At 58.0% G+C, this 11014-nt stretch overlaps 1 protein-coding gene across 1 annotated transcript; it reads left to right on the top strand.

Moving 5' to 3' along the window:
• Positions 1-565: 565 nt before the first annotated feature.
• On the top strand, positions 566-7251 carry LHX3 (LIM homeobox 3). The gene is made up of 6 exons (XM_050908016.1): positions 566-635; positions 3542-3713; positions 4036-4238; positions 4437-4588; positions 4688-4859; positions 6640-7251. Exons 1-6 carry the CDS (start codon positions 566-568, stop codon positions 7056-7058), a joined length of 1188 nt encoding a protein of 395 aa, XP_050763973.1. The 3' UTR covers positions 7059-7251.
• Positions 7252-11014: the final 3763 nt, after the last annotated feature.

Below are 11014 nucleotides of genomic sequence, written 5' to 3' on the forward strand. Positions count from 1 at the left end.
AGACCCGAGTCCTCACCCGTTACCTCTCCGCGCTCATTAACAAATTAGTGGAGGGGAAGAGCCCCCCCCCGCTCCCCACGGGCGGCGTCGGGGCAGACCCGCGCCGCGGGGGCAAACGAAATCCGGGCGGGGGGCGGCCGGTCCCGGGGGAAGGCTCCCCCCGACGGTGACCCCCTCGACCCCCGGCCGCGACGCGGTGCCGCCGTCGGGGGCTTTGCGGGGCCCCCGGGGCCGCTTTGCGCCCGAGGGCGGCGGCTGCAGCCGGAGCCCACGCGTCGGGCTCGGCGGCCCCGGCCACGCGTGGGACGTGGGGGGGACAGTGCCCCCTCCCCTCCCGCTTTTGTGATGCTAAAGAGCCCCGCGCTGAACCGCGGCGGCCCAGCTGCGGCCCGGCCCGACGGCTCGGTGCCGCCCCCGGCCCGCCCCCCCCGCCCCGGCCCCGCTCCGCCCCGGGCGGCGGCCAGCCCCCGCGCCGCTCCCTGCGCTCCCCTCCGCGCCGCTCCGCCACTCCTCCGCAGCCACCCGCGCACCTCGGACGGCGCCCGGCGCGCCCGCGGAGGCCGCGATGTTGCTGGAGCGGGTCCGCGCCGGCTCGGAGAAGGCAGCGGAGCTCTGCCCCTTCCCGCGGAGCCCAGGTGAGGGGGACGGGGGGGGGGCGCGCAAATCTCCGCGTCCCCCCGCGGAGGCACCGGTGGTGGCTCTGGGAGCCCCGGCGGGAACGGGGCGGCCCGCGGGAGCCGGCCCGGCCGTGCCCTCGCCTGTGTCGGTTGCGCGCTCCCCGGGGGCACCGTCGGGGCCGCGGTCGGGGCTGGCTGCAGGGGAGGGCGGGCGGCCCGAAGGCACCGGGGGGTCCTTCCCGGTCCATCCCGCCCGCCCCACGCTCCCTCTCGTTCTCTCCTGCCTCTTCCCCGATATCAGAGACCATCCCGCTGTCCCCCGCCCGCCGGCGGCTCCGGCCCCGCACCCGCTCCGGGCGCCCGTTTGGGTCCCGTCGGGTCTGGACCGGGGCTCCCCACCGGCTCCGGGGGGAAAGGCGGCGGCTGCCCCGGGCTCCCCCCCGGCCCCAGCCCCGGCGGGAGCTCTGCCCCGCACCGCGGAGCGGCTGCTCCTGCCCCGGGGTCCCGCCGCTCCCCGCGCAACGAGGGCAGGGACGGAACGAGGAATTTTCGTTTCCCGAAACGCCCCGGTTCCCCCCCGACGGCGGGCACCCCCTGCGCCAGCCCGCCCGGCTCCGACCCGGCTTTTCCCCCCTCTGGAAAAACTCCCGTTAATTCCTCTCCTAAATGTTTTTTTTTCCCCTTCCGTTTAACGAACGAAGACAGCGCTGTCGGGGCGGGGAGAACCGGGCCGCGCTGCCCTGGCGTGTCCGGGGCGCCGGGGGTCTCACCGGGGGTGGCAGAGCCGAGTCCGGGTCAGCGGGTCCGGTCCCGGTGCGGACCCGTTCCGGTTCTCGCCAGCATCGACCGCGGCCGACGGGAGCTTAAAAACAAAACAACGAGGAGCCGGGGCGGGGGCCCCGCCGGTGTGCGGGGGCCGGGGAGTCACCGGGAGCGGGACCGACCCCGCCAGCCGGGCAGCCCGGCAGCCCCCCGCCGTCGGGCTGGTGCCCCCGGTCCTACCCCGCGCTTGGCGCCCGGTTTGTCTTTCTGTGGCTCTCCCCGGCGGCTCTCCCCGGTGCGGACATCGCAGCCGCGGTAGCTGCGGGTTTGACCCCGCAATCAGGAGATGCTTTCGCTCTCGGGGGGAGGAGGTGACACGGCCGAAAGCGAAGCCCCGGTAGAAGGAACGACGCGAAAACGCCGTTCGCCCGCAGGACTCGACGCTCGTTCATGGCCCCGCGGTCCCCGGCCGGGCTCCGTCGGGGCCCGGGGAGGCAGCGGGAAGGGAGCAGCGGGGCTCACCGTGGCGGAGGACCGGGGCAGGGCGGCGGCAGGACCGGGCCCGGCGGGGGTTTCGTGCCGCCCCGCGCGGTGCTTTGCCCGGGCCGGGGGCAAATCCCCGGGGTTTGCGGCTCACAACGAGCTCGGGGCAGCGGCCGGCGCTGCCTCCCCCCCCCCCCCGCCCGCCGCCGGCCCCGTCGGGGGGCGGCCCCGCCCGGGTTTCGTTTCCGGGCGCCCCGGAGCCGTCGCCCTCCCGCCGTGCCCGGCCGGGAAGGGGCGGCGGGAGGGGATGTGCCGCCGGCCCCGGGGGCGGGGGGGGGGGATTAAATACAGCGCGCCGCGATGCCCTGCCCGGTGCTTCAGACCGGCACCGGCGGGGAGGGCCGGCAGCTAAAAATAACCCGCTTTAGCAAATTAAATCCCCGGCGCCGCGGGGGTGGCAGCGGCCGGGGGGCGGGGGGCAACGGCCGCCGTGATTTGGGGGGGGCGGGGGGGGGGGAGCGCGGCGGTTCCGCACCCCGGCCCGGCCTCGGCAGCGGCGGCGGGCGCGGGGCTGGGGGGCGGCGGGGGCTGCACCCGCGCCCCCGCGGAAGATGCGCCAGTGCCCGCGGCCCGCCTGAGGGAGCGGAGCTGCCGCGGCCCGCGGATTCGCCATGCAGCGTAAGAGCCGCGGGCCGGGCCGGGCCGGGACCTTGCGGGGCTGTGCCGTGTTACCGTGCCCGGGGCTGTGCCGGGCTGTGCCGTGTTACCGTGCCGGTGCCGGTGCCGGAGCCCAGTCCTCCCCGGGCAGCCCGGGGCCGGGGCCGCTGCCTTTAGCGCTGCCGTTATTCGGGTTATTTGTTTGGGCGCCGTGAATTGTTGAGGAGATGATTAATACCTATAACGATATCATCTCCACCTCCACCCCTACGCACAGCCATACAACTCTCTATATAGTTATCTTTACACATAGATACTCTTATGTCTGCATCTATCTATATCTATACAGCCGTGTATCTAGACCGATATATCTATATTTATGTACCTCTATATCCACATTTTTACCTACCTGTCTGTATCTATACCTATATATCGATATCTATATATTTATGTCTATATATCTGTACATTTTCGTTCTCAATCTTCTGTATCTGTTTATTTTTATATCTCTATTTCTCTATGTCTGTATCCTTACATCATCTCTTTCCGTGTCATCTCTGTCGGTATCTGCAGGGCGACGGGACAAGCCTACCGCGTTTTTCTTTTCAGTGTAATTCTCGTAATTTTTGGTAGTTTCTTTCCCCACCCCGCCCGGGCTACCCCGTCGTTATTTGCTGGTGAATTTTGGAAGTGTAGCAAAAGGAAAAAGAGCCCGGATTAATTGCGTTGCAACTTTGCCGGCGGCTCGGCCCGGGGGTTAATTCCGTTCCCTTCTCGTTTCCCTCGGTGTCCTCGGGCGCTTCCCCCGGTGTGCGCGGCCGGGGGCTTCGCCGCTCTCCGCGGCGCCGCGCCAACGAATTTGAACGAATACTAATTTTTTTCGGGCCGTTCCCCGGGCCACCCCCGGCTCCGCCGTCGGGCGGCAACAACCCCGGGGGCGGCGGGCCGGGGCCGGCTTCGGGCGGCGGCGGGAGGCAGCGGGGCCGTCGGGGCAGCGGCTGACGGGAGCTGCCTCCCCGCAGAGATCCCGCTGTGCGCCGGCTGCAACCAGCACATCGTGGACAGGTTCATCCTCAAGGTCCTGGACCGGCACTGGCACAGCAAGTGCCTGAAATGCTCCGACTGCCAGACGCAGCTGGCCGAGAAGTGCTTCAGCCGCGGGGACGGCGTCTACTGCAAGGAGGACTTCTTCAAGTGCGTGGCGACGGGACGGGACGCGACGGGACGGGACGGGGGGGCGGTCGGGGACGGGGAGAAGCCGGGGGGGGGGGGGGGGGGAGCCGCCGGCCCGGGTGGGTTGTCAGCACCGCCGGCAGCGGGGCGTACGGGCACGCGTGGGGTTCAGCACCGCGGACGGCGGAGTGGGGGTTCAGCACCGCGGACAGCGGAGTGGGGTTCAGCACCGCGGACAGCGGCGGGCCGGGCCGGGGGGGGCCGGGGACACCCCCCCCGCCCCCGCCGCGCTCAGCGGCCGCCGCTTGTCGTTCCCCCCCCCCACCCCCCCAACCCCGCTCAGGCGCTTCGGGACGAAGTGTGCCGCCTGCCAGCAGGGCATCCCCCCGACCCAGGTGGTGCGCCGGGCCCAGGACTTCGTTTACCACCTGCACTGCTTCGCCTGCATCGTCTGCAAACGGCAGCTGGCCACCGGCGACGAGTTCTACCTCATGGAGGACAGCAGGCTGGTCTGCAAGGCGGACTACGAGACGGCCAAGCAGAGAGGTACCCCTTGCCCCGTCCATCCCTCCCACTCCCGCCGAGGGCAGGAGGAAGGCGGCCCGGGGTCCCTTCCCCGTGCGGCGGGCGGGAGGGGTGCCGGGAGCATCTGCCGTCAGGGGGTGGCTGGAGGGAGGACGGGGGTCCCACGTCCTCGGGGCCGCTCCGCGGTAACTTCGCCTCTATCTCGCACCCTGTCGGCAGAGGCTGAGTCCACGGCCAAGAGGCCCCGCACCACCATCACGGCCAAGCAGCTGGAGACCCTCAAAAACGCTTATAACAACTCGCCCAAGCCGGCGCGGCACGTCCGGGAGCAGCTCTCCTCGGAGACGGGGCTGGACATGCGGGTGGTGCAGGTGAGACGGGGCGGCCCTCGCCCCCCCCGCCGGGCGGGAGGCGGCGGGGAAGGAGCCGGCCCCGCAGAGAGGGAGCTCCCCGGCGTGCCCTGCTTGCAGGTCTGGTTCCAGAACCGCAGGGCCAAGGAGAAAAGGCTGAAGAAGGACGCGGGGAGGCAGCGGTGGGGTCAGTACTTCAGGAACATGAAACGATCCCGGGGGACCTCCAAGTCCGACAAGGACAGCATCCAGGAGGAGGGGCCCGACAGCGATGCCGAGGTCTCCTTCACAGGTCGGTCCCCGGCGCCCCGTTCCCAGCCGGGGCTTTGCCGAGCGCGGTCTGTGCCCTCCCTGCAAAGTCCGTGTCCAGGCCGCTTTCACCCCCTCGATGCTACGTTAATAATTTTCCCCCATAATATAATGAGTGAAAACAAGTGCCCGAGGAGGGAGAGGCGCAGAGCTGCGGGATTTACCGCGGTGCGGCCGCGGCTGCCCGGTCCTGGCAGGGCTGGGAGGCGGGGGGGGGGGAAGCCGGAGCCGCGGCAGCGAGGGGCAGCCGTGGCTGGGGAACTGCAGGGGAAACCCCGCTCTTCCTCCGGGGGGCTGTGTCAGGTCCAAAAAGGTGCGGGGAGAGCAGGGGGAGCTGCCCGGGCAGGCGCTGCGGATGTTAGAGCCGCTGCTCACACACAGCCTTTTCCAAGGGACTCTTGGAAATACAAAAAACAGAGAGTCCAGAATCACTGAACGTTTCTATGGCAAAAGTACGGAGAATTTTTTTTTTATCCTATTTAGGGGTGGTTTTCTTTGCGTAGTTACTAGTTAGGACTCCATTCCCGGTTCTGTGGGAGCTGTTAGCTCTCCACTGTGCTGTAAAAGGGAGATTGCTGCGCGTTGGGAGGTTTCTGCACCGGAGGGTCCCGTTTTTTGGAGCAGAGATTTCTGTTGATACACCCAGGGCCATAGCTCCGCTAGCTCTTGCCCTGTGTAGCCTCATCCCGCGCTCTCCAGACCCAGGGCACGCGCTGCAGGAGCAGGATAGGGCCCTGTGCCGGGGCGGGGGGACGGGTGCCTGCAGCGCTGCGTGGGGGCACATTCTGCACGGCCCCAGCTCCGGCCCAGCGCCCGGCGGTCTCTGCCGACGTTACCTGGTCTGTGCTACCGCCGTGCCCAAATGTGCGTGTCGGGGAGCGTGTGTGTGTATCGTTTTCAGGAATACAGGAGAGAAGCTGAGATGCAAAACTCTGTGTACATATTTACACAGACACGGGTCTCTAATGCACGTGTGTTTATACACGCACAGCTTTGCGTCTCAGCTTCTCTCCCATGTTCCTAAAAACTATTTGATTTTCCAGTCTGTTTATACACACTGTGCATCAGCATCATTAAATATGAATATACTATAAATAATAACTAAAAAATGTTGAAAAATTATTGATAGCTTGATGGCACAAACAGGTTTGTCTCCTAGGCAACAGAGCAGCTCTCACTGTCCATAAAGCCCCTAACAAATGCAAACAATTTTTGCTGGTAACTTAAAAAATATTGCTCATTTTTCAGAAGTGTTTTTAAGTCGTACAAATGCATTTCATTAGCCTGTTCCTAAGCAGACAAATACTGCTGAGATTTAATGTCTTTTTTCTGAGCAATGGAGAGTTTTTCTTGCATCAGCGAGTGTTCAGGTAGCTCCTAAAAATGATATCAAAATTCAAGATAAAACTCAAAGCCAAATAGAAATGCAGAACAAAATGTGGAAAGACATTGAACTCACATTCCCCTTTAAAGGATTATTTTTAAATCACAGTCTTATATTTTAATAAGTACTTTTCACACATATTTTTAAAATCCAAAATATATTAGACGTTTGTACTCAGAAAAAATAATAATCCCGTGGCCTTCTGTGAAGATCTGTCAACAAGGATGGGAAAAATAAGGAATTACAAGTGGGAAGTGCATGGCTGCTCAGCTCCCATCCATCTAATCTATTTATACCCAGGGCTTGCAGGAGTTCCCGTGCGACCGCTGCCAGCCGTGACCATTGCTCTCCCAGTAAAACCAGTCCATTTCCCTTTCAGATGAGCCCTCTATGTCTGAAATGAGCCATTCCAACGGGATTTACAGCAATCTCAATGAAGCGTCCCCTGCTCTGGGGAGACAGGCTGGGACCAACGGGAGCTTTGCTCTGGATCACAGCGGCATCCCAGCTCAGGACCAGTACCACGACCTGCGATCCAACAGCCCCTACGGGATACCCCAGTCACCGGCTTCCTTGCAAGCGCTGCCGGGCCACCAGCCTTTAATCTCCAGCTTGGTTTACCCAGACAACGGCTTGGGCATCATGGGACAAAGCGGACAAGGGGTGCCCCAGTCCATGAGGGTCCTGGCCGGGAACGGACCCAGCTCCGACCTCTCCACCGGCAGCAGCGGGGGATACCCGGATTTCCCTGCCAGCCCGGCCTCTTGGCTGGATGAAGTCGACCACGCTCAGTTTTGATACAGGGTCCACCACCGCGCAGTGGGAAGGGAAAGGACTCGGTGCTGTTAAACGTCATCTGCTCTCGGAAATGAAGGAGGGACAAACTGTGAGTGCTGAGCGGGGCAGGGAAGCGTGACGACACGGAGAGAGCGGACGTGCTTTCGGAGGGGGACCCGGCGGCGGGTTAGCAGAGGACGGTGGGCAGCGGCAGTCGCACCGCAGTGATTAGCATATGGAGCGTCCAAACGAAACTGATAATTGTGTCTTTACTAAACACCAAGACTTGTGCTTTACAGATTTGATATAAGGTATTTTGCTTTCTGTTGTCAGTGCGTTCTCCAAAGCAAGGACTTGCTTCTTCACCCATCCACACCGAAACCTTTTTAAGAGAAAATAAAGTCCTCATCCATGGTAAAAGGTGTGACAATGTCTATATTTCTATAGGAGCAATGTTAATAGCGAATCACTTCAGAAATCCATGGTAGAAAACTTCTCTGTTCTTCCAGCAGATTTTTTAAAAAGCGCACCGATGCAGTATGTTTTGTTTTATTTTGAATTTACATTGACTTTTCTAAAATGAAATGCTCTTTAATATGCCAATCATTTATCAACAACCCTCTTCCTTTGTGAAATGAAAATCATGATGTTAATTCTGCTCCTCATCTTTTTAATTTGTAGATTGCTAGTTTTATTCTTCCATATAAGCATTAAACCGTGAATAGATGTATTTATTACCAAATAACTACACTTTTATCACGAGGTCAAGAGGTGATTTTTCTTGACCCAGGAACACTAGCGGCTCTGGGTTGTGAATCTTACGCTTTTCTTTCCAATTCCTTTGCACCAGTTTTACTGCAAAGTGTCTCAAAAATCACCCTGATGTCTTGTTGCCAAATACCTTCTCGGGGGGTCTCTCAGCAGGGGGGTTCGGCTGGTTTAGTTCAAGCCGTTCTCCAGGCACCGCTGGGAGCGTGTCGGAGCGAGCACACGCTTTCCTGGCGACACTTCTCTGTTCCAGGCATTTGTGTATTTCCGCAGATATAGTGCGAGCTGATTGTGAGGAAAGGCAAGACAATATGTATATTGTTATCTGTAAAAATTACTGAACTAACTGTAGATTATGTGGATGTCCAGTGTCTTTTATTTATATTCTCGCTTTCTCTCTGATGATCAAATACTTCAAGATTACAAATAAATTTGTCAGCTAAACTTTAAATAGTCTTTTGCTAAATTCACATCAAAAGCACCAATATAGGTAAATACAATACCTGAAACTAAAAGGAAAAGCCCTCAAAACTCGATGCCATGATTCAACAAATTGTTGAGATACACTCTTCCCTTTTAATAGAGGAGTGATCCCACCGATGTCAAAATGCTTTGACAAGCTGAAAGAAAAAATGACAGTTTTGGAGGCTGGCAGTCCTTGGGAGATCCAAACAGTATTGCTCTATGCATGCACGGGCTTTGATCGCAGTCAAGCTATTTTTGATGGGTCATGGTTATTTTTCAGCATTCATCGCAAAGATAGAAATATGTAAAGCAGAAATCTGTGCTGAGAAAGCAATGGAAAGCAGCAGAGTCTGATATTGTCTGTCTGTGGACAGAAAGTTGCGTACATGAAACACTAAAAGTCAGATATTGGAATATTTCAAAGAGAAATCAGAAAGAAAAGAAAAAATACCCTAAGGAATTAAGCTTGACCGAACGTATGCATCCCGTGTGTGTGTGCACACACGAGAGGCGTGTGCACATGCATATCTTCATATACGAATGTCTGTGGTCACGCTCCTCAGAGCAGAGTGAAGCACTTTGCTGAAGCCTCTGATTTAAGAATCGGATGGGAGACACTTTTTAAAGCACACGGGCTTCGAGCCTCTCACTCCCTTGGGAAGTCAGGGAATATTTGTACCGGGGTCTTCCGTGTACCGAGCACCTTTGAGAGCGCGTGAATTTGAGAGCAGCAGCAGCAGCAGCAGCACCCTTCGGCAGGGAGGCAGCGCCGGGGTCGGGGGTGCAGCCGCCTCCGGCCCCGGCCCCGCGGGCGATGCTCCGGCACACGCCGTCCTGCGCTTTGCAGGGGACCCCATGGGAAGAGCTGTGCCGGCCCCGGCAGGCTGCCACCACCCCGGCACGGCGCGCGTCGCCCTGGGACTCACCAGATGTCAGGCGGCGACACCTGGGAAGTCCAGGCTTTTATTCTTTACCTTTTCTAAAGGACACATCGCCAGTGCCGGGAGAGGGTGAGGTGTCGTTGTCTCCGGTCTCTTGCCGTAATCGCCTGCGCTGTTCTGCGGCTGCGGGGGGATGTGTGCTTGCTATAACAGGCAGCCGTCGCTCCCTGCTTCCTGGGCCTTGGCTTGGGACACTGGCACCTCCAGAAGTGAGCAGGTATTGACAATATTTGCAGAAAGATTTAAATTTGCAAGATCCTTGTTAACCACCAGCACTCTCTAAGCATCTTTACAGCTTTTCCCCCTCCCGTTACACACGCATTGCGTCTGAGGAGAAGAAACGTGTCCAGTTTCTGCTCTCAGTGAGCTGTCAGAAGCCTGCCCAAAGCAAAACGGGTACACGCATACTGCCTTAGTGCTGTCATATTCACTCAACAGAGAAACCCACTCTTTTTTTCAGGGGACCCAGTCCAAGAGCTACGGCAGGGAAGGGAGAAACCCCACTGCGTGACACCATGGGGCTTTTGGGGTAAAAACACCCCACCAGCTTGGACCTGGGGGTGGTACGTGCACATTTGCTCGTGTCTCTGCTCCTGGGGGATTTTTCCGATGGGTGAAGCTGTGTCTCCTGCTGCCAAGGCAGAAATTTGCCTCATTCGGGTCTGAGCTCTCGAGTCTGAGCCCAGAGCTGGGCTTGGCAGCAGAAGTCTGGAGCTGTTTTTTCTTCCTTCTCCAGAACTGAGTAATAAAGAGACAACTGTTGCTGCTAGCCCCTAGGTCCATCGGAAGGACAGTGAAACTTATGGAGTAATTAGAAAATTATGGGATTTTAAAAAGCAGATTACAAAACTTTGCCCAAACAGAAAACAAGAGTTTGTGTTTTCAAGAATTCTGTGGTTTCTGTTCTCTTGCCCTATGATCTGGAAACACCCCCACCAAATCTGGGGAAGTGTTTTGCATCAAAACCTTTTGGCAGTTTAAGTATAAATAATATTTTCCTACAAAAGACTAAAAAAGACTATAAAAGACTCTTGTTTCCTAAAAAAGAAGGAAATAAGAACAGAAAGACAGAAATGTAGTTGATTTTAGGATAATGATGCTGTTATAAAACCACTGTCTAGAAACCGTAGTAATTGAACACGTATTTCATAGATCTTTTTTTCATCATTTCCCTCCCAGCAAATAACCGGCGCTGTTGTTCCTCTCACCCTGGGAATTCCCAGTGGATGGCTGAATTTAAGAAAGGAAGAAATGCAGATTTCCCCCTCTGCCTTTGTGCTTTGCTCTGAAAGGCAGAACGGGCTGGAAGTTGCCAGCACTCGTGCTTGTCTGAACATGGAGAAGAGCTCCCCGAACGTCCTGATATAAAATTCAGGGATTGCATTTCAGCTTCTCTTTTCAGGGCTGAGGCTCAGGGATTCCATTAATATAAATGCTTTCTTCCCGTTAAAAAGAAAACCAATTTGAAAGAAGCAAATAAAACTAACACTATCCAACTGACTGACAGCTTGTAAAACCCAAACAGAATTAGGAAGAGGGGTTTTGCATTGCTCAATTTGCGGGTGTGCTTTACAACCTCCGCTGATTTGCCTGAGTGTGTGACACGGGAGGCAGGAAATTTTTTGTGCTCTCAGTGAGGAAAACTTAACATATGAATCTTTTTTTCCGGACAGCATATTCATCTTTTAGAAGCAGTTGTGCCCAAAGTTGCATTCCCTACAGACGCAGGAAAAGACTAGATTTTGCGTCCAACAGTAGAAGTAACTTATTTTTTTCTTATTCTGATTTCTTGTATGAGGCTAA

The sequence above is a fragment of the Gymnogyps californianus genome, chromosome 18, assembly GCF_018139145.2.
Source record: "Gymnogyps californianus isolate 813 chromosome 18, ASM1813914v2, whole genome shotgun sequence".
NCBI classification, from domain to species: Eukaryota; Metazoa; Chordata; class Aves; order Accipitriformes; family Cathartidae; genus Gymnogyps; species Gymnogyps californianus.

Bases quoted from the DNA above. Each gene is read 5' to 3' on its own strand.
- LHX3 (XM_050908016.1), top strand. From the start codon at position 566: ATGTTGCTGGAGCGGGTCCGCGCCGGCTCGGAGAAGGCAGCGGAGCTC. The intron at 636-3,541 runs GTGAGGGGGACG...GCCTCCCCGCAG, and splicing joins CCCCTTCCCGCGGAGCCCAG to AGATCCCGCTGTGCGCCGGC. The intron at 4,589-4,687 runs GTGAGACGGGGC...CCCTGCTTGCAG, and splicing joins TGGACATGCGGGTGGTGCAG to GTCTGGTTCCAGAACCGCAG.